Source organism: Adiantum capillus-veneris, chromosome 2 (assembly GCF_014529385.1).
Source record: "Adiantum capillus-veneris isolate H3 chromosome 2, ASM1452938v2, whole genome shotgun sequence".
Lineage (NCBI taxonomy): Eukaryota > Viridiplantae > Streptophyta > Polypodiopsida > Polypodiales > Pteridaceae > Adiantum > Adiantum capillus-veneris.
Window position 1 is genome coordinate 95254119 of NC_140932.1, and position 24325 is coordinate 95278443.

Genomic DNA, 24325 nt, shown 5'->3' on the forward strand with positions numbered 1-24325 from the left:
TTGATGTCTTATATGTTCCAAAAAAACCAATTCGATACATACATGGACCAAAAGTGCTAAGAGACACTAAGAATGAAGGTAAAGGTGAACACATTGCATACAAACTGCATGTAGCATAGTGCAAAATAAACACTAAGAAGAAGAAACATCAAGAGAAAGGTAAAGACGTTTAATGCATGCTAGCCAAAGTCCTTATATAGGGTGTGCAAAGTTATTTGACTTTCCCCTGTCATGAGGCTTTTCAATTCCTGCACATTTAGCCTACTGTGATCATCTAAATTTCAAATTCCAATGACAATACATTCATAATCTAGACACAGGTATGGTCACACATGCACAAGTTAATCGTCTTATATGCAAGTATGCAATGCCTTCTGGGCATAGATGCATCAGTAACATCGTAGTGATAACTATACATTCCGTGACCACACCCTTATCAAGTACACTAAAGATGCATAGAACTACAAAGGAGCCCTTGAGACATCAGGACAGTAATTGGACATATACAAAATTTGAAGTCTTATGATTAATGGAATGCAACAGCTACAACAATTTACAGTCAGCTTGGTACATTCATAGCCCAGGCATCATACTTACATGGTGCTTTTGTGTGAAGGCATGTCGGGCAACAATCTCTCAATAAGGCAAAACTCACAGCTAGCTAGCTGCACTGAAAATTGAGCTCAGCTTTCTGTTGTTGTCGCTTACAGTCGCAGTCGAGTTGCAAGCCCCAAGTGTCAAGAGAGAGGAACATCGAGATTCATACTAAGACCACTCGCGGCAAGTTTGCGCAATGCACATCCCTCAACTTGGCGAGTTCTCTCTCTAGAGATCCCATACCTTCATGAAAAAAATACTTCCCGCATTGATAAATCATATCCTTGCATTATTCAAAACCATGACAAAAGCATAATCTATTGCAGAGGATTATTGGACTAAACACTGAGGATACACTATAACACGCAAATTTATACTCAGTTTAAGGTAATCCCACCTACACATTTAAAAATTTACCTCAAAATTTTAAGTTTGAGAGTTAGGTTTGTTAGAAACCTACAAAATTCACAGAATTTTCCAGTAAATACCTTCAAAAATTCAGTTTATCGCTATAATTTTCTAATGAGTAGGGTTTTAACTTTCCAGCAAAAAAGAAATAGTTTTCAATGTGTAACTTTCTAAGTTAAAAGAAAAAAGTAAACTTGAGCATTGCCAATAATGCTATACGATTTTCAATCTTCACCTGTGGCTAATTTTCTCCAGAGACAACCCCATCCCATCTGGCCGGTCGAGGCCATAATGCAGCCTCACAATTTCGCGCTCTCGCTTGTTCAATATCTTTTTCATTAAATAATCCACATCCTCCTGAAAAAGGCAAGCATGCAAAAGTATGAGTAACCAAGATTCATCCAAAGAAATGAAGAATTAACCCTGCTTTGAAAGCGGAGTATACCCTGATGGATAGATTGTCCACAGCGATCCACGGGTCACTTTCAGGCCTAGTGTCTGCAATATACTACAACAGCACAGCAATGCGTTAACGCTGATCATAACAGATCCTATCAAAGCTCACTGTCAAGCTAGAAAACAAACGAAAAATTACCAAAAAAATCCTAAAATTTGAAGAAATACCACTTAAACTTCAAAAAATATACCCTTGTATGATTTTGGAAATTAGTGGAAATTCCAAAAATACCACTCAAATTTTAAAAATTCCCAATTTGCCCCATTGTATCACTTTTGAACAGAGTATCCCAATTTTTGCTTAGTCCATCTTTTTGATAGTAGAGATCTGCCTGTAAGTGTCTAAACTATTCACCATTGAGCTTACAAATAGAGTCTAAAAATAATGAACCGTTTCATCTTGAGAGCCCACTATAATATCTAAAATCCTCCCTCTCTCATCTTTTACCGAGGGAGAACCAATATGAACAGTTGCAAAAAAAAATTGTCCTTGAAAGTTTTGCAAGAGGTTATCGAGGGATCTTTTGAAAACTTTGGAAAAATTGAAGGACAAATTTGGGGATAATAGGCGTAAAATGATGTATATATTGGGAGTTTTTGAAATTTGAGGGGTATTATGATTTCCACAAATTTCAGGGGTATTGTGGTAATTCTCCCTCCCTCCCTCAAATAAAAAGGAGTGAGGAGGTTAGAGACAACTGACAGCTCTAAAGCAAGACTGTAAGGCCTCGGCAGCTAGCTTTGAAAGATTTAAGATAAGGGTCTTCTCTACGTCTGAATAATGAAGGCATGAGGACAGGCAGTTGCAGTGGATAATCATAAGTGTGTGTGCACTAGGTGCTGAATGGCCATTTTCTATGAGGCAAGCGTTGAAAAACAAAACAATAACCGAACCACCAGAATCTCAATACAAGAGAGTGCAATGTAGGCCCATAAATACGATACAATGCAGTTCAATACACAGTATGGTATGCTGTCCAAAAAAAAGTACATGAAGCATGACAAAAGTTTACCTCGACCATACAGGCTGGAACATACAAAAGAGAATATTATAACCCCAAATCCTCGCAGCTGCGCTTTCAGATACTGTCAAGGTCTGGTGTCCGGGGCACTAATCCTGGCCCTCCTATCGCCTCTGCATTCCAAGCCGGAATCAAACCATGCGTCAGTCACATGGTCGCCAAGTCAGCACAAGGAGCGTCAAGTGCCGTGTACAGTATGCAGGCCAATCAACGCTATGCAGGTCAGCACCTCGAATGTCACCTCCCACTGACAGCTATGCACCTGGAATGCCGTGCTTCACATTGTTGCTGCTATGTCAGCATTGGTAATATAATTGGGTCGCCTACCTGACACAGCTCCAATCGACCCTTTGCCATGCTGCAAGCAAAAGCCTAGACCTGGTCGTCATCCTTTGCCAAAGCACGACAAGGTCACCATTGCAATTGACGGCCGGGAATGGAATGGTCACCAAGTGACCTGGTGACCATTCCCCCATAATGCATGCTCTTGCATGGCTCCCGAGTCCCGACTCCACAAGTCGCCATGTAGTCCCCTGCATTGCATTACAGGAAATGGTCACTTGGTTCCCTACACCTTCCCAGCTCTATGGAAATTGGAATAACGATTCTACCACCCAAGATTGGTTATCTTGAATATTAGCTCACACTCGTGGATTGTTCCTACGGTGTTAAAAACTTCTCTTCTTCTAAAAATTCAAATGTAACAGCAGAGTCCATACCTCGTCACTAGAGCTACTCACTTCACACCCACCACATTCGAGGATGGCTACCACCCCCTTGCCTACGAGCTTCACCTCGACTATGGGCAAGACCACAGGCTCTTGGTTGCAAGCGACAGTGCTTGCCCCCCTCCCCCTGACTAGGATGGCCGAGAATGGTCTGGCACTAATCGTTCCTATAAAACATGTTCCCAACATGGCTCTCGGAAAATATCGCCATGAAGGACATATTTTGAGTGGGTCCTAACAACCATACTATTTGTCCTTCCTTGGATAAAAAAAAGGAGACACTTGTTTACACCAAATCTGTCTTACATTTCATCAAATAGATCTTTGAGGTCTCTTGGGATTGTTCCAAACGGCGTCTCTATTCCCGCATGTGTGTGTGTGTGTGTGTGTGTGTGTGAGATTTGGAAGGTGAATTAACAGAATCTTGGCCTCTTGGTTGTTCGGTCAGGCAGGGTTGCCCCCTTGGTGCTTTGTTGTATGCTATTGCCACTCATCTGCTATTGATTTATCTTGATCACTTGACCCTGTTGAGCGTCTTCATGGTTTGCGGTTACCCTCAGGTCGTACCTTCATTGGCCAGGCTTACACCGATGATTTGTTGTTTACGCCTCGTAATCAGCAGGCTGATTTTGAAGTGATTATGGAAGCCTTGGAACTTTTTGGCATTGCGGCTGGACTTAAGAGTCAACTTTTGTTAATCAAAGCTTCTACCTCTTCGTTCTTGTGATTGGCATAGTCTATTGTGGCCAGGTGATCACTAGGCATTTAGGTTATCCAATTGGATGGAATGTCACTCTCTCTCAGAAAGTGGATTGGGTTGTGCAACGTTTGAATGTCAAATTGCATTACTGGAAGTTATCCACTTGGCCATTACATGTTCGTCTACGAATTGTTTAGAGTATCCTGATGGCATATGTTCAGTTCTTTTTGCAGTTGATGAATTGGCCTCCTCGTTGTCATGATTCTCTTATATCGGACATTATGTCCCATTTGTGGTGGACCCATGCTCAGATTTGCACAAGCATGTTCTAGCTAGGAAAGCTATGTTGTTGCCTACACTTGCGCAACAAATTCAGCCTTGGACTTTGATGTTTGCATACCTCGGTCAGCATGTTGTTACTTCCTCTTTTGGCCATTGGCAATCATCCATCTGGGAGGTGGTTTTTGGCAAGATGGAAGGGGACATCCTGGGAAGGGCACATTCCAAGATGTCCTCCCTCTTGCTTCCACTTTGGTATCTGCCCGGAAAGAGGGTTACGATTCATCTTTCATGGAATCCTCAGCAGGAAGGTGATTCGATTCGTTTAGAGACTCTCCATTGGAGCCGGGCATTCTCTCTTACTTTGGTCGACCGCTCCCCTCGCCAGGCTTACTTTCTCCAAGGTCGTGGCATTCGTGTGGTTGAGGATGTAGTCGATGAGGCCGGATATACTTTTGAGCTTCCCCTCGCCGCTCGCCATTTTGGATTGGGCATGCATTACCGTCAGTTTGGAGAGAACTTCAAATTCAAAGCATGTTGCTTGACTTTTTACTTGTTTCACCTTTGACTGATGGTGATCTTTCTACCAAGAGTGGTGGATGGTTACCCCCATTCCCTCTCAGATAGCAAGACTTAAACTCAAGACACAAGGATAGATCCTCGAAGTCTCTAAGGATAACTCCAACTAGACTACTGCGTTAGTCTCTCTCTCTCTCTCTCTCTCTCTCTCTCTCTCTCTCTCTCTCTCTCTCTAACCTTACATTATGCATTGTCTCATCCTCTGGACCAAAATCCCCCCATCTTTTTGCCTTGTCAAGCGACACCATCTTCTTGGTGGACTGCACAGTGAAAAAACTTAAGTAAAGCAATCACCCACAACATCTAGAAAGCACATGTGTACTTTGAACATGCAACTTACCTTCAAGGCTACCGTCACCATTTCACCTGGTAAGTTTACAGCTTGTGAAAGAGACTACACAAAAAACAACATAAAAGATTAGTACCATACCTCAAGAAGAAGTAAAATTTGAAATATAGTTTCACCCATGTCTGCAATTATGTTGTGAAACTCCGTTGCCAACAAATTTGAAAAAACCAGGACTCCAATCCTTGGCATATCCAAAATCTCATCACCAGAATGCATACAAACTACTCGCTCAACAGAGAAAGACAAGGTAAAGATTCATGTTGGCATTCTAAAAAAAAAAGGAAAGGGAAGTCAAGCCATGTAATGCTATGAAATAAAAGAACCCATTGACACCCTAAAAACAAGAGAGCATTTCAAGAGTTTGCATGAAAAGTAGGTCCAATCAATGTAAGGAAACGAATAAAATCACAAAGTGTCCATGAAAAGGTAGATCCAATCAATGCAAGGAAACAATTGAAGTGACAATGTTTGCCTACCTCTCTTCTCCTCAAGGCTTCTTTTAGAGAGCCAAAAACAAACTAGGCGGAGGTGCTCTTATATGCAAAAGAGCTTGAGGGCTCAATGCCATGCCCCCTCTCAGCCTGAAGGCTCAATGCTATGCCACCTCTCAGCTAGAATGACCCACACATCACTCGCAAACAAACGTTTCTTTTGGAAGGTTTCACAGAAAATTGGCTCACCTTTACAGAAACAGACATGCCCCCCAAGCGCAAAGAGGCAGCAGCCTTGTTGATAGTATTTAGCCTCTCATGCATATGTGCAGGCAACCTGACAGTCCTAGAGTGATCCGCCAATGCTCGAGTAATCCCCTGCAAGAAGAGGAAGGGTGAACACAAGGTTCCTGTTCAGGCACAGATAGTACATCTACGCAGCCTTGAGCTCGATTACAACACCTGTCGTATCCACCAATGGACATAGGTTGATAGCTTAAACCCTCTCTTGTGGTTAAACTTTTCTAGCCCTCGTACAAGCCCTAGAGCCCCTTCCTAGAATCACCAAAAAAATGATGAGATGAAAACACAACAAATCTGCAAGTATCTAGTGAATCCTCAAGAATACGGTACAAAATGTGCTATGAAAAGCTAGTATGTATTACTCACTTGTATAAGATCAGACAAGGTAACCCCAAGGCCTGCATACTTATTTGCGACAGAAAAAACAAGTCGCAAATTGGAAACGAACATCTGATCTCGTGCTCGATCAGCTTCCAAAATCTTGGCCTGCACTTCTGAGAACCTAAGGTTTACACTGGATGCCCAAACTTCATCAGAGGGTTCATGTCCAAACATCTTTGACAGCCTGCAGATACCTCCACCTTAGATAAGGCAAATTAAACACCTCCTTAAATAGATTGAGAACAATACTATGAGGCTTGATAACATGTGCGGATGATCTACTAGAGCTGCTTCGAGCGACCTTTACACTGGACACAAATTCTTTCATGCTTTGGAAACACACACAGAGGATTGGAACCCGTTCCGCTCTCTATTCATCGACAAAAATAAGAAGTGAGAGCTTACTTGGCTCTGGCTGCTTTGAGATTGTAGCCCACCTTCATCTTTTTCGCAAGTATAATCTCCTCTTCTTTGGTGAGCAGATCTCTCCTCCCTTTCAATCCAAGAGTACTAACTGATATAAGAGCTTCTTCAATTTGTGATTTCTTTACACTTCTTACAAGACTCATCTCCACAGGTTTTCGACAGTGCAATCGCCTTACTCGAGCAGATGGGCGACCTGATTTTACTGCATTGTTCTCCTCATAATGCTCAACATCACAAGGGCTAGCCTCTCGCTCAGATGTTAGTGTCCATTGTGTTTCGAGGAGGGACCTCCGCAACTCTGTTAGTAGACCTTCAACCTCAGGCCATGACTGCATTGACATAGCGATCTCGGCATCTCTCTCAAGTAATGCATGTCCCTTCTGGCAAGAAGACAGGGCGGACGCAATTAAACTCTCCTTTAAGGCCTTTGATGATGTAGGTGTTGGTGATGCCGATACTGAAGGTGGCACCGACAACAACAAGGATGGTGGTGATGATGATGAAGATGAAGATGAAGATGTTGAAGACTTACTTCTATGTTTCTTTACAGGCAGCTGTTTCGACATCGAGCAAACAATACTTTCATGTCGAGCAATGTTAGAGGTCCTTTCATGGTTCTGTGAAGTGTCCTGCAAGTCGAGGCCGCAAACAGCAGGACTCAACAGCTGTTGGCCAGCTGTGAAGGCCATAGGAAAACCTGCTGGAACAGGGCAGCTGAGTAGTGCCCTTAAGTCCCGTGTATTGTTAGCCAAGTGGCGGTACTACGCAGGGTGGGCATTGATGAGCTAAGAGACTCTGTTCTACTCTGTGCCGCGAGGGAGTGAGCTACTTAGCTGACTCACAAAGAGCTTCGGCAGCTCCACGATTGCGTTGAAATACTCAGACCCACCTGATTGAGACACGCTGAATCTACCATGAGAGCTCGAAAGAAGACGACGAACACCCACTTCTCGCGAGCAAGAACGCAAGAACTTCAGCAAGTCGACGTGGAAATGCGCGCTTGAAACCAACGCAGCGAAGTACAGGATAATCACACTAAAACTTACAAAGCAATGGTGAGCATGCTCACCATCGCCAGAGAGCCACAGCGGGCGGTTTGTGCGCGTGTGCGTAACAATCCTCGGGACCTACCTTTGCACCACCTCATTGGCCATCTTTGATATCTCTATATCGGTGTCACCTTTGAGCAAAAAATCTATCCCGAGAAAAGATGACGAGAGAAAGAACAACGAGACTTGTGGGCAGAGGGTAAACACCCAACTTAAGGCCATCGAAATCAGAATCCTTCGTGTATGATCATGATGCAACGATATGTGTGGTTAAGAGCGCAAATGAAAGCTTAGTGCATCAATAGATGCAACGATATGTGTGGTAAAGAGCGCAAATGAAAGCTTAGTGCATCTACTTTCAATAGAGGAAGGCAATGGTGCATTTGCACACAAAAATGTGACAGAGCGCATTGATTGTCCATGTAAAAAAATGGAGCCCTAGTAGGCAGACAGATCTAAACGGCTGTTAAAACACATCAACGTGCGTTTTTGAACCAGGATCCCCACGAATCCACGGCAAACACCTCAACCTAGCCATGCCGCCATTCACACGATTGTGTACTACAATTGGAGCCTGCGTGGACTTAATCTTTGTCCGAATATTGGGGCTTGTCCCGCTATCGGGGGTTTTACCCTTATGGGCTTCTATATGTGCAAGGAAGAAGGGTACATCAAGAGGACTCTCTAATGTTGACAACCAAACATGCTATGGAGGAAAAATATGTTAAGGTGTAATAAGCACACCACCCAAATTCTAGTTGGCAAGGTTTTAATGCTCATACATGATATATGTGGTAAGCGATCATCTTATCAATAAAGCAATTTCTTAACCAGCTATAGTGAAAACACCCCTCACAATCAATATGCACAGGATGTGAGGGCAAAGAGTTGCAAACAAGGCTATAAATCCACCCACTAACCCTCTATTATTCACCAACCCACAACACTAATGCCAAAACCCATTCAAGACATCCACCAAATAGGAGAAAATAGAAAAACAACACACAAACAAAATAGAAAAACAAGCAAACATACACTCACACATCCCACACGAAGGCAACCACATAGGACAAACACCAACCCCAAGCACAAGCAACTACCTCAAGCACATGTAGACACATCCAAAAGAAAAAATTCACACACAAATAGGCACATGAAACAAGCAAAAACAATGAAAACATAAAGGAAACACCTGTGTACCAAAACGAAGGGAAAGCAACAAATACTGTGCAACTATATGGCCATCTAGGAGGAGATTTGGCGAGGAGGGGGGGGGGGGGGGGGGGGGGGGGGGGGGGGGCGCGGCCACCATCTTTTGAGCATCCAAACATTGATGAGGGAGGCAATACCCAAAGATGACAAATAGGAGCGTAGAGGATGACACCAACGTAAATAGCATGACGAGAAAAACAAAGTGTGTGCACCTTCACGGAGAGAAAGGCTCCTAAGTGGCAACAAAATGGCGTGAAGATGAAGCCATAGCTTGCTCTCTCTCTCTCTCTCTCTCTCTCTCTCTCTCTCTCTCATGAAAAGACAAATTCAATAAATGTAAGTTGTTAAAGCACTTTACTACCCTAGGTGCTATGTTCAAGTCGGTTCCTCCTTCAGGCTCTTACACTTCATAGACCCACTTAGAACCGTCTCAAAAGAAACCCATTGAACAAGGAGATGTGCATGTGAGATGATCGTTAATTTATATACTCTGTCTTTCTTCTCCTCATCTTGTTTTTGCATCATCTCTTTAGAGTTATTTTCCCTTTGCTCTATAATAGTGGTTGTTGTGATTTCTCATGGACGTTGACGTCTTATTGAATTGCTTTTAGTTTCCTTTTACGCTCTATAATGGAAATGGCATATGAACTTTGAGAATAGTGGAAGGAGAATTAAAGAGATCATTTTTGTGAGATTACTTTGAGAACATAGAGGGTGAACTTAATTGATAGTAGCAACATAAACATAGTACTTAATTAACTTGGCATGAACAATACTTTTGCAAGAGAGAGAGTTTAGAGAAGTTGACAACAACTGAGGACCGGATTTATGTGGAGCCGGTCCCCCCTCCAATAGGCATTTGTATTATAGATTCTCCCATTAAGAGAGACTTGGTACAGTACCATCTTTGTGTTCCTTGTGACCTAGGTGATGCAATGAAGATGGAAAGCTTCATACATCACGAGCATAACATAAACTTTGTAAAAAGCATTAACTATCCCAAGGCCTCAAACACCTTCAAAGGTGGAGAGAGCTAGTGGGGAATGAGGGTAGGAAAGAGGAAGAAGAAACATTCCATAGGAGAAAGAAGTAGTTCCTCACTTATCATCACTCTTCTTGCTAGCATACATAATAGCATAGTAATGAAGATGGAGAAGATGGCAAGCTTAAGCATTGAAGCATGGCTCTTGGTTGGATTTACATTCCATAGCCAAGAGTGTTGGTGTAGGCTCTTAACTTCTCTACTAGCTTGGAGAAGGAAATGGAGCTCTTGCACTTTGCACTTCACACAATGAGAGTGTGTGTGAGTGTGTGTGGGAGACTATAACCCCCCAAGCAACCCTCCTTCTTGCTTTGGTCGACCCCCCCTTGTAGCTCATGCTTGAAGCTCATTGGACCCCTCCAAGGCTAGCCAATCACATGCAAGAGGCATATCAAGCAACAAGGATAGTCTTGGAACAAGTGTTCCCCTTTTCCCTTTGAGAGAGAGGACTTGATAAATGCTATTACTAATGGCTTCAAAAAAATTAAAAGGTACTCCTAATTCAAATATTCTCTCAACAACAACAAAAATGTTGCGCTAGTCTATATCACTTAGCAATGGGCAATGATAAAGCACGTAGATTTGCAACAATATTAGCTGGGAAGGACGGATACAACATTGCACGTGTGTGTGTGCGTGTGTGTGTGTGTGAGAGTGTGAGAGAGCGCAAGCAAGGACACTTTAAAGAGAAGAAAACGCTAAAGGGAAAATAAAAGAGAAAGAAACACCTCTTTATATGGACACACAAGGTCTTTTGACTTTTCACCTTCATATGTCTTTTGACTTTCCACCTTCAAATGTCTTTTGACTTTCCACCTTCATCTGTCTTTTGATTTCCTAAACTCACCCTTCACTTATTCACTTAATATGTTTCGTAAGAATTTATATTTTTCTAAGACTGGGAAGACCTAATGCAAAATCAATTGATTAAATCAAGTAAATTATCATTGGACCCCTTGGGAGGGTATCCAATAGGATCCAGGCACACCTTGAGGGCAACATGGTAGGGGCTTGGCATGTGTCCTTGCTACCTCTTGAGGCTTGGGATTACCTTGTGTGTGTGTGTGTGTGTGTGTGTGTGTGTGTGTGTGTGTGTGTGTGTGTGTGTGTTCTCTCTCTCATCCCCCTAGCTTTAGGGCTCGCTCCCTCCTTTATAGGGATGTTGTTGACTTTTGGAACACAAGCACCTTACTCAGCAAGCACGACAAAGCACCTCAAGCTTGGGTAGTGTTCCCACAAGCACCTCAATCTCCCTAGTCGGCAAGCATGACAAGCACCTCAAGCTTGGGATGGGTTCCCACCTCAAGCACAGCCCTAGTTTACCTAAGGTCAAAGGATTTTTAACACTAACCTTTGGAGGTCTTTAATGAAGCTAACCCTAAGGTCTTTAAGCCCCATCGGCTAGCCTTTCTCTTTGACAGACCCTCTCTCATTTAGACCCCTTTATCATTGGCCCCGTGTTGAGATAGACCCGTAAGCACATGTCTATATCCTAACTCTTGTTCCCATCTATTCTCCCACATTAAATGATCCGTTTAATATGAGAAAATCATTTGGGTTGGTTAGATATTAGGGTTTATGACATTACCTCTCTCTTGAAATCATAGTCGTCCTCGACTATGAGGTAGAAGAGATAAAGCCCTAGTCATTAGTCAATGTTTCTTAGCGGGTAGAGGATCCCTTTTGACCCTACGACATCTTTCCAAAATGGATGACTAATCCATTTAGTGCTTGGGAGACATAGCTACCCCAAGCATGTCTGTTCTTTAGTCCATTTCATTCTCCCAAAGTAGAGTGACAAATTCTACTTGGTGTTTGAGAAACGTCGTCATCAAAACATGATTCTAAGCATGCATACTACTCAAATTTGTTCACTATGAAAAGAGAATTAGTCTTATAAGACAAAAACATTAGTCATTTGAAAGAAAATTGTACATCTGGTTACTCTAACATAGCATTGTAAGCATTGACAAGGTTCATAATATCCTTAAGTTGTATTCCTTGCATCCATCTAGCATCTTCAAAAGGCTAATTTTTGAGCTTAATAAGATACCGTCGGATAATCTTACCATGTCGTAGTACCTTGTCTTCATGCCAAAGGATAGCTTCGGATTGTAGCACCTCTTCTTGGTCTTCAATTTCGGGAGGGTCTTCAATAATTGGTTCACTTGGTGGCTCTCCTTTGTAGGGCTTAAGTAGGCTCACATGAAAATCATTGTGTACGAGCCAATGGTTGGGCAACTTGAGTTGATAAGCCATCTCATTGATTGGCTTCAAGATTTGGAAAGGACTATAGTATCTTTTGGCTAGTTTTGCATAATACTTTTGATGGCCCGTAGGATTTTTGCCCGTTGTTTGCTTCAATCGAGCCTTGGGAAACTTAAGTAAGACCCAATTATTTTCTTTGAACGTTAAGGCCCTTTTGTGCTTGTCAAGAGCAGCTTTTTGCCTTTGTTGAGAGATAGATATAGCCTCCTTAATCTTTTGAGAAGATTCTTGTAGGTCACTGCTATACTCATCGATAGCGAAGATCTTCCCATGTACTTTGAGTAGCAAGAGACTTTTAGGTCTTCCCTCAATGATTTTGAAAGGTGCTTTTCTCGTAGAAGTATGGAGAGTATTATTGTACGCATACTCTAGAAGAGGAAAGTACTTTTCCCATTGTGAGCGTTGATCTACTTCAGTAACAGAAGTCTTTAGTAGATCGAGTATCGTAAGATTGGCTATCTCACTTTGGCCATTCGTTTGTGGGTGATAGGCCGAAGAGAAATCCAATCTTGTACCTAGATATTCAAAGAGTCCTTTCCAAAAATTACTGGTCATTCTAGGATCTCTATCTGACACGATGGATATTGGCAATCCATGGTGTTTGAAAATTTGTGATATGAAGAGAGTTGCCATTTGGTGTGCCTTAATAGTCTTTTTGACAGGAATAAAGTGTGCTTACTTGCTAAACCTGTTGACTATTGTCCATATTCCCGTATTCCCATGGGGATAAACTTGGGTAATCGAAAGATAAAATCTATGGATATACTCTCCCATGCTGAATTTGGAATAGGCAATGGCTCAGTAATCCAAGTTGCTTCCCTCTATCATACTTGGTCTTTTGGCATACCACACATTTTGAAGCATACTCTTGTATGTCCACTTTCATGGTAGGCCAATAGAAATACACCTCTACTCCTCGGATAGTAGGTAGAATACCTCTATGCCCCACATAAGGAGGAGCATGGGATTCATACATGACTTTCTCACGAAGGGAGTGGGTAACACATATCCTATTGCTGTGGAGAAGATAACCATTATGCAAGGTGAATGGTTCCTCTTTCTTCCCCAAAGCAAGGCCTGACATTATGTCTCTAAAGTTAGGGTCATTAGCATACTCATCTATCACAAAAGATAGATCATTGTGAGTTGCTATAGAAATCACATTAACTTTTGGTCGTCGTGAAAGTGCATCGGCCACTTGATTGTGCTTACCAGCAACGTGAGCAATATGAAAATTAAATTGCGAAAGAAAATTTGCCTACCTCATTTGTTTGTCGAAAAGCTTTGTTTGCGTCATGAAGTACTTGAGACTTTGATGGTTTGTTGTAAAATGAATGGAGTCCCCAATAAATAGTGCTTCCATGTGTCTAGGGCATGTAGAATAGCTAAAAGCTCTTTCTCACAAATACCTTGTAATGGAAATGGCCCATGAACTTTGAGAATAGTGGAATTAGGAGAATTAAAGAGAGCATTTTTGTGAGACTACTTTGAGAACATAGAGTGTGAACTTAATTAGCGGTAGCAACATAGCCATTATACTTAATTAACTTGGCATGAACAGTACTTTTGCAAGAGAGAGAGTTTAGAGAACTTGACAACATTTGAGGACCAAATTTATGTGGAACCGGTCCCCCCTCTAATAGGCTTTTGTATTATACATTCTCCCATCAAGAGAGACTTGGTATAATACAATCTTTGTGTTCCTTGTGACCTTGGTGATGTTATGAAGATGGAAAGCTACATGCATCACGAGCATAACATAAACTTTGTAAAAGAATTAACCATCCCTGGCCTCAGTCCCAAGGCCTCAAACACCTTTGAAGGTGGAGAGAGCTAGCGGGGAATAAGGGTAGGGAAGAGGAAGGAGAATCATTCATAGGAGAAAGAAATAGTTACTCACTTATCATCACTCTTCTTGCTAGCATACATAATAGCATAGTAATGAAGATAGAGAAGATGGCAAGCTTAAGCATTGAACCATGACTCTTGGTTGGATTTGCATTCCATAGCCAAGAGTGTTGGTGTAGGCTCTCAACTTCTCAACAAGCTTGGAGAAGGAGATGGAGTTCTTCCACTTTCACCAAGTGAGAACGTGTGAAAAATGAGTGTGTGAGAGAGTGTATACCCCCAAGCACACCCCTTGCTTGCTTTGGTCGACCCCTCCTTGTAGCTCAAGCTTGAATCTCATTGGATCTCTCTAAGCCTAGCCAATCACATGCACAATGCATTTCAAGCAACATGGGTAGCCTTTGGACAAGTGTCCTCCTTACCCCTTTGACAGAGAGAGCTTAAAAATATCTAGATATTTTTTGAATTGAACTAGAAGCTCATTGGACCCCTCTTTAGCCCAACCAATAGGATTCAAGCACACCATGTGGCTAAGCAGAGGGAGAGCCTCACATGTGTCCATGTGCCCCTTGAGAAAGGGAGTGCCCTTTGGGTGAGTGGGAGGTTAAGTCAAAGATTCCGCTAACTTTGGGGCTTTCCCGCTCCTTTTGTAGGGTCTCTTTTTGACTCAAGCACCTTACCCCCCATGCATGGCAAGCTTCTCAAGCACCTTCCTCATCAAGTATGACAAGCACCTCAAGCACCTTAGTTAGCGAGCACAACAAGCACCTCAAGCACCTTAGTCAGCAAGTACGACAAGCACCTCAAGCACCTTACTCTCATCAAGCATGACAAGCACCTCGAGCACAGCCCTAGCTTGCCTAAGGTCTAAGGACTTTTAACACTAACCTTTGGAGGTTTTTAATGAAGCTAACCCTAAGGTGTTTTAAGCTCCATTAGATGCACTTTGCTCTTTGATAGACTACCTCCTTTTGGAACCTTATTGAGATGTAACCATCTCTTCTCTTGGTCCCTTGCTGAGGTAAGTCTAGAAGCATTTATTGCACAGTGCTCTTTGGTAGACCGTCTCCTTTTGGACCCCTATTGAGATGCAATCATTTCTTCTTTTGGTCCCCTGTTGAGATAGGTCTAGAAGCACATATCTATATCCTAACTCTTGTTCCCCTTTTATCTTCCCATATTAAATTATCAATTTATTATGAGAAAATCATTTGGTAAAGTTAGCTATTACATTTTATGACATGCCTAAGACTTTTTCGTCCGTATTAAGTCTTCGGCTCTCATATGCTATGGCATGCCCTTCTTGAAGCAAGACTACTCCAAGGCAATCACCACAAGCATCATATTGCACCTCAAATGGCTTTGAAAGATCCGAAAGCATAAGGACTAGTTGGGAGGTAAGCTTCTCTTTAAGCTTGTCAAAAACATTTTGCTCCTTAGCAGTCCATGAATACTTAACGTTCTTCTTTGTTAAGTCATGTAATGGTCTTGCTATTTGAGAGAATTTTGCTATGAAGCGTCTATAGTATGCCACATACCAATAAAGCTTCTTAGCTCATGTAGATTCCTTGGATTAGACCATGATTTTATTACCTCCAACTTTGATGGATCCATTCGGATACCATCTTGAGAGATAATATGACCTAAGTATTGAATCTCTTGAAGGAAAAATTTGTTTTTCTTTTGATTGAGGAAAAGCTTGTTGTCCCTCAATGCTCAAAAAATCACTTGGAGATGCTGCTTGTGTTCCTTTAAGGACTTGGAGTAGATGATGACACCATCAAAGAACACTCCAGTGAATATGCGGTAGGGTCTAAATATTTTCTCCATTAGATGATCGAACGTGGCTGGTGCATTGGTCAAACCAAAAGGCATGACTAAATATTCATAAAGACCAAATGTTGTACGAAACACGGTCTTTAGGATATCTTCATCAACTATCCTTATTTGATGATAGAGGTCAATCCTACTGAAGCAGATAGAGCCTTGTAGCTTATCAAATAGATCTTCTACCCGAGGCACGGGAAATTTGTTTTTGATAGTGATATGGTTTAGTGCTCGATAGTCCACACACATACGGTATGTACCATCTCTCTTTTGCACTAAAAGGACTGGAGAACAAAAGGGAGAGGAGCTAGGCCTCACCATCCCTTTGTCAACCAATTCTTGTACTTGCCTCATGATGTCCTCTTGTTGAGCTTGGGAAACTCGATAAGGAGGCTTGTTAAGCGGTGAGCTTCCTGGTAGGAGCTCAATTCAATGGTCATCATCCCCTTGTTTTGGAGGTAAGTCCATAGGGACATCATCGAGGAACTCATCTTGGAATCCTTTTAGAAAATTAGACAAGTCTAACTCTTCTTGATCCCTACCATTTACATTTGATGAAACATTAGGACCTTTTAGGTACTCTTTGACAAAAATCATGTACGCAAAAACTACTCTCTTCATTGATTTATCAAAAGCAAGAGGATTTACAAGTGGTATAGTACGACCAAACTCACTAGCATCTATATAGATGTTCTCTTCCCTATAGGTGAAGTAGATTCTCCTTTCAGGGAACTTCATGCTAGCAGCCATGTGGTTGAACCATGATGCCCCTAGGATAGCATCCTCATGTTGGAGAGGAGAGATGAAAAAGTCTTCTTTGTCGACATAGCTTTGGAAATGAAGCCTCAACTTCTCAATCAAGGGAGTAACGGAGGTTTTTTGTCCCTTGAAAGGGGTATCGGTCATTACAATATCTCCATCTCGAAAGCTTGAATGCCCAACTTGGTGGCCAACTCCGTTGATATAAAGTTGTGAGTAGAGCTAGGGTCAAACAAGATGAAGGAATTATGCTCCCTTACCTTTCCCCAAGCATAGGAGAGAGGTGATCCTTTGCAATGAGCATCCTTTTTTGGAGCTAAAATGGTGGAAGCTCTAGGAGTCTCATTGCAGGATTTTCTCTTGGGGCAAGAACAATAGCCATGTCCTTGCTTCCCACACTTAAAACATTTATGGTCCTTGCGAAAAGCTTCAAGCTCTTCAGGAGAGAGTTTGTTTGTAAACTCCCTTCTCCTTGGACCGATTGTTGTCGTTGTTGTTGTTGGAATTACCTTGGGAAGAATTTTGGGCATTGGTTTTCCCCTTTGCATCACTCTTGTCTTTGTTCTCCATGGGCTTGACATTCCGTCTAGCCCCTTGTTAAAAATTGATGCGCGAAGCAACCATGGTGTGGACTAGACCGTTAAGAGTTGACGTACTCGGCCATCTCTTCAAGTAATCCCGCACAGAATTATTGCTTTTGCTTGGCAAAGTTTATCTTTTGAAAGACAATAGCCTTGAGATGTAAATCCCAAAACTTGTCTACATATTTGTGGATAGACTCATGAGAGAGAAGCTTCAAACTGCGCCATTCGGTAAGCACTTTGTCCTTTGCATCGCTTGCAAGGAATCGCTTCATGATGGAAACTCGTTGAGTGTTCCATGTCTTTGGGGATTTGTTGTTGCCACGAAGGCTAGCCCACCATTGACGAGCCGATTTCTGGAAGCGCATAGCTACATGGAGTAGCTTGGAAGACTCCATGAAGCCCTTGTCTCCAAAGGCCACATCAAATTGCTCGATGAAGGCCAATACTTTGTCGGTAGTACCAAAGGTGCCATCATAGGTAAAAAAAGAGATACTCTTTCCTCCCTCTTTGAACTTCTTGAGCTTTTGTGACCTTAGCCATGCAGGGTATGATTTGCGATGTCCTCCCCTCTTGTATTCTCTAGGAGAATAGCCATAGCTTTCGTCCAAAGAGGAGAAATGTGAAGAAGAAGGAGACGAGGGTGACCTCTTTCTTGCCCTTTTCTTCCTTTGTTTCCTCTCTTCCCTTTTGGAGTGACAAGGAGAAGGATTGTGGATTGATCGTTTCCTCTTGGGAGGAAATGGCGATTGTCTAGACCGTCGTCTTCGTGGAGCCACATCTTCAGAGGAAGTTAGGGATTCCTTACTTTTTCGTTCTTTGGGATTCCTCCTCTCGTATGGGAGAGAGTCTTCTTTTGGGGGTCTCATCAAGAGGCCTCTTAAGCTCTCTCTCCCCTTGGAGAGAAAGGGAAACCCATAAGCGCGAAGTTGTTGAGTAACATCGGCTTGCAAAGCAGGATTGCCCATAGCTTGCTGCAACCTAGTAACAAGATAATTGACAAACATGGGGGCGTCATCATTAGCACCTTCATGTGCAAAATCAAAGTTGTCAATGTTTATTCTACTCTCTTGGTTATTGTCAGCCATGCTAATTAAACTTATGTGTTTACTTAGTATATTCTTTGCCAATCCAAAACCTTAGTTGCTGCTCCTCTTAGCCTTTGAAAATCACCACTTAAGTATCTACACCCACGGCTCGAATTGGTTAATTATAGAGAGTAGTGGAGTGGGTCTAATATTGCAGAATTGCCAAGGGATAACTCCTTCAGACTTCTTATGGCTTAATAATGGTAAAGCCGTAGGCAAGTCAAAAAAGACCCCATTATTAAGACCAAAGCTCTCGAGGTGTGCACCATATCCCCCATAGTGGGCTCAATAGAACCGATAATAGATCCCAGTCCCACTTACCCTAATATACTTAAAAAAATCACCAGTAATAGGCTACTTAAGGACCTATCTTCTTAAGCAAGAAAAGAGAAACCAAATGCTCTGATACCAATTTAATGGAAATGGCCTATGAACTTTGAGAATAGCGGAAGGAGATTAAAGAGAGGATAACACCTTATTAGAGAGTATAGGACTTTTGAAACCTTTTGGGAATTTGAAATCAATACAGATCCCGTAAGTTTGAGAATTTCGTTAATTTGGAATTGAGATTAGTACACAAAGTGCACTAAGATTATTGAAAAATACCTTTGGTTGCAAGCTATTGAATGGTTCGTATTAGTTAAAGAGATGATTGTAAGAATTGTTGGTATCAGGGAGTTGATAAAAATGTTCTTTAGGTGGTGTTCAAAAACACCTTAATTTGGTTTGTTAGAATCCCATGCCTTGTCCTTTACTCAAAACAATCTTTCATACTTTCTTTGGCCCTTGTCACAACCTTTGTAGGAATTTTGACTTTTTTGGGAATGCCCCTGCTTGGCATCCAAGAGAAGACAATACATTCTATGGCTTCCCATCATTTAGGATCCTTCATATTACACATCCAGTATTTCTCCCAACAATTTGAGTAAACATCCACATCCGCTGCATTTCGACGAGAACAAACTGGGGCCCAATATTGTATAAGAATTGTTTTGAAGCTATTTGAACACTTTTCCATGTCTATGTTACTTTGTGCAACTCCAATCCATATTGGATAAATTGATTTTGAAGGTCAAACAAGCACAAAGTCTCCCTGTTTTACATCCACCATTGGGTCAAATGCATCCTTCGGCCGTTTTGATGCAGGACTGCAATAATGGTCATCCAAGTCTTGTATTCCTCGAAATTCATCTTCCTCGTTTCCTTCAGCACATAACGTTTCACCTTGTGCTCTTGGCCAAAAGTCCACAACTTTGGTTACATGATGAATGTGTGGTATTTGCAAATCGTGGACCATGTCTTTCCAATAATCAACTACTAGGGTTATAAACATTTTGTACCCAGAGTCTACTGTACCTTGTTTATCTGAGTACAACTTTTCCCAATATTTTATGTATTCTTTAATCCCCCCTACTACCACCTGGTGCTCTTTTACATAATCAAACATCAATAGTAGCATTGGTACACCTTTTGGAAGGCTAGGCTTCCCATCATTCCCCTTTTTCCATAGTTCAATGCCACCTTCTCTTGGCAACCAATCCATTGACTTTGGATGCATCTTGTATTGCATGACAGGCAACTCACCCTGCATATAGAACCTAAATTGAAGTGGTTTTGAGTGCCCACAAGAGATTCCTTTGAATCACACAAGTGGTCCTCAATATAGCTTTTAAAATCTGGCACATACGTTAAAAGAAATGGAGTAGGCTTTGTGCTGTCACATGAGTGGAAATGTTCCATGAGATCTGGAAACATAAAAGTCATGCTTATCCTTAGCTTCTTTGAAAACTTACTAAATATTGCATCAATGTCTTTGTCTGTATGACCCACCATTAAAAACCCCAACTGGATCATCCTGAATGTCCCTCATGCAACTAGCAATGACAAAAATGCAAATAGATAGCGATTTTTGTTTTCTGACCCACAATTATCCAATTGCAATAGTAAGTTATTGGGTAGCTTTTTGAAGCCATAGACATCACCATGGCCTACATCTTCATTTTCACATCTTGATTATTGTGTGATCCCTTGATGATGATTTAGTGCTTTCCTGGAATTTAGAGATTGAAGCACTATAGAAGAAGACCTTGGCATCCCATCTAGCTCAAGGTCACCCTTTTCATGACTATCCAATCTCTCTAGATTTCTTAAGCATAGAGATAGGGAGCCAATTGTGAAGTTTGGGTCATGTGGCCACAAATCAATTGCAAAGTGACCATATCTTCCCTGCCCATGTCCATGTGTAATCATGCCAGTCAAAGAGACTGGAAGCTGAGGAGGCCTATCTGTTTGCTTTGACTTTTAGCCTTGGAATTGCAGTCTTTGCTAGGTCCATCTTGTCATGTATGATGCACAAGTTTGTTTGCGGTTCCAATTGAGATGCCAAGCACCAACCATAGTAAAAATTTCTACGGCTTTGCTGTTGTAGAACGTGAACTTGACGCTTCCTTAAAAGCGCATTACACTCTTGTACACACTTTGTTGATGCCATTCTTTCCTTTATTTATGAGCAAATAGCGCATTTGGAGAACACGCTTGTTGTTGCAACACTAACATGCTTGAACTCTGTGTTCCATATACGATTAAATGAAGATATTGACACTTTCTTTCTTCCAAACTGTTCCAAGGTCTTATTCACTTCTGTCCATATGTCTATTTGTTTGTAGATGTCAGGGATGACTAATTACGTTTCACGTGTTCCATCATGCATTATGCAACTTTTATGTGGCATTTTCTTTGCATTCTTCTAACCAAAGTCTCTAAGAATTTCTCTTTCCATCTCTGTGTGATCTCGACCCACTCTTATTGTCCCTTTGTTTCCATGCGTTGCCGTCCTCACACCTTGCTCAAATTGAGCTTAAAAAGACGTTCTTGGTGTACCATGCATCTCGTACCATGCTTTTCCACATACAACCTTCCTACTGAGCACAAAGATGTACTTCCTTGTGCCGACACCATCAACTCGGCAAGACGAATCAAGTGTGTCATACACATAATTTGTACGTTCCTCCAATTGCAAACCCCAAATATATTTTTCCAAGTTGAGCTACGCTTCTCTATTTGAGATTTGGCAACATTTATCTGGACAACAATCAATGGTTGCAATTTGTGAGACAGCTCCCATAGACATCCTTACCTCTGAAGCTTTAAGAGCAAGAATCCTAGGCTTTCTATTAGCCATACAACAAGTTCGATTGTGTACAAAAAGTGACCTTGTCCCTGCAACAAAATTTGTAGCCGCATAATCCACATTGTCCATCTCCTTGCCTGTGCCTTCATCCACAAATTCTTTGCCCAATGGTTTGGAAATCAATGGTGATCCTTCTTGGAAGGTAAGCCTCTTAATAGGCCATTGTACTAAAGTGATGCAATCCAAGCCATCAGTTGCACTCGTCCTTGTTCCTTCATTGTAAGCTTTATTCACCACCACACCAAGATCTTCTTCTCCTAAAACCTCATAGTCAATCGCTTCATATGGAAAAGATATAAGTATAGCCCCTGTTCCAATGCAATATTCCATCCCCTCTAACCAAAGCAAGACAACACACTCTTTCCAACTCTCTCGCAATTGATCTCCATAGTGGACTTCCTCCATATGTCCTCCTTCAAGGGCCACATCCACTATCATGTGGCATACTAACAATGCCACATTCCCTTGTAAGCTTGACATTTTGTCTCTCCCATTTTGCAAACCCACAAACCATTTCACCAACTATCGATGCATGAATTGTTGGCAAGGGCAAGCGAGCAAAAGATTCAAGGCAATTATCAATAGACACTGACAAGTTACCATCTCCAAGTAATTCACCATGGCACAAAACACTAGGTTTGGTTGAAAATACACTCCCATTTGCAACCATCTTGTCTCCAATGAGGAGGTCTACAAGGTCTCCACTTTGAATGACTTTTGTAAAGACACCTGAAAGAAACATTCAATGCAAGAGTAGTCTCAAGATTTGACCATGCAACACAAACTTGAAGCTCATGTTGAGGATTATTAGAAATATTAAAGGACCAGGTGAAAGCTATGGGTTTGCAATCATGGAATGTACCACCCTCCACTTATATTACACGCTATTACTCAGCTAATATGTACCCTCATAGTAGCCTCAAGATTTGACCACGGGGAAAAACTTTAGGTCCATGCCAAAGTGTATTAGACATGTTAAAGGGCCATGCCAAGAATATGGGTTCCTAGTCATTCAATGGACTGGATCCCACTTTTATATACCTTATATTTTGTCGGCTAATATCACTTCATGTACACCTTTAGAGTAGACTCACGAGTTGACCACGTGACAAAAAATTTAGGCCTACACCAAGGGTTATTAGACACATTCAAGGAATGTCAAGGCTATGGGTTTGTAATTATTCAATATACCAAACCCCACTTCTATTACACCCTGTGTTTACTTGGCTAATATAACTTGGGGTGTACCATCATAGTGTGGCCTCAAGATTTGACCACGTGGCAAGAACATGAGGTCCATGGTAAGGAACACCATACACATTCAAGGCCTATATCAAGGCTATGGGTTTGAAGCTATTCAATCTGTATGTTTTCTCACTTAAGATAACATGGGTTGTACCAGTAGCCTCAAGATCCGACCACGTGGCAAAAACATGAGGGCCATGCCAAGGAGTATTAGACCAAAACCTACTTCCTTCTATGTACAATAAGCACAAAATAGATATATGAAATTTTATATACAAATAGGCATGTAAATAGTCTGTAAATATCTATTGAGATGGACCCTCATAGTAGCCTCAAGATTTGACCACATGGAAAAAACTTGAGGTGCATGCCAAAAGCGTATTACACACGTTAAAGGGCCATGTCAAGGGTATGGGTTCCTAGTCATTGAATGGACCGGATCCCACTTTTAAATACCGTATGTTTAGTCAGCTAATATTACTTCAGGTATACCTTCAGAGTAGACTCAAGAGTTCGCCACGTAACAAAAACTCTAGGCCTACGCCAAGGGTACACATTCAAGGAATTTCAAGGCTATGGGTTTACAATTATTCAATCTACCAAACCCCACTTCTATTACACCCTATGTTTACTTGGCCAATATAACTTGGGGTGTACCATCATAGTGTGGCCTCAAGATTTGACCATGTGGAAAAAAATTGAGGTCCATGATAAGGATCATTATACACATTCAAGGCCCATGTCAAGGCTATGGGTTTGAAGCTATTCAATCTGTATGTTTACTCAGTTAAGATAACATGGGTTGTACCAGTAGCCTCAAGATCCGACCACGTGCCAAAACTTGAGGTTCTTGCCGAGGAGTATTAGACCAAAACGTACATCCCTCTATGTACAATAAGCACAAAATAGATATATGAAATTTATATACACATAGGCATGTAATTAAATATAGATATATGGGCAGATATGCATTCACTAATGGAAGGATCTTTTTGAAAGAAAGAAATAAATAAATATGGGTGTGTATATGTATGCGGACATACTCTCACATATGTATGCATATGCACACATACGTTCATGCATAGCATACTAGACTATACAATATTGGTATTTATATAAATATATAGATATAAATAAATAAATACACACACACATGCAAAAACACATTCATTTCTGTAGCTATGCACATTTACATATGTATTTTAGATACACATATGTATAAATACGTGCACACACATGAATATCATGCATAACACACACACACATGTGTGTGTGTGTGTGTGTGTGTGTGTGTGTGTGTGTCTATGTATAATTATGTATAAATGTATTCACATATATACATAATTATATATGTGTGTGTGTTTGTATATACATATCAAGATGAAAACACCCCGTATATATATGTATGTATGTATGTGTGTTCCTAACCCGTGACCTTCTGCCCAATGCTGTCTCTTTAAATGTCTGCATCAACATAAACTAGTGTGCGCTTTTGTCTTCTTGCGATGAAAATTTTAGCACAAAAAACTTCTTGTTTGTGCTACCCACCAAAAGCCT

General features: G+C 41.4%; 1 protein-coding gene across 1 annotated transcript; it reads right to left on the reverse strand.

Moving 5' to 3' along the window:
• Positions 1–504: 504 nt before the first annotated feature.
• Positions 505–7804, reverse strand: LOC147463228 (uncharacterized). The gene is made up of 9 exons (XM_086487779.1): positions 6639–7804; positions 6219–6417; positions 6012–6104; positions 5799–5927; positions 5110–5163; positions 4952–5029; positions 1451–1513; positions 1241–1362; positions 505–840 (listed from the first exon to the last, which is right to left on the reverse strand). Exons 1-9 carry the CDS (start codon positions 7346–7348, stop codon positions 738–740), a joined length of 1551 nt encoding a protein of 516 aa, XP_086343905.1. The 5' UTR covers positions 7349–7804; the 3' UTR covers positions 505–737.
• Between the last annotated feature and the right edge of the window lie 16521 nt (positions 7805–24325).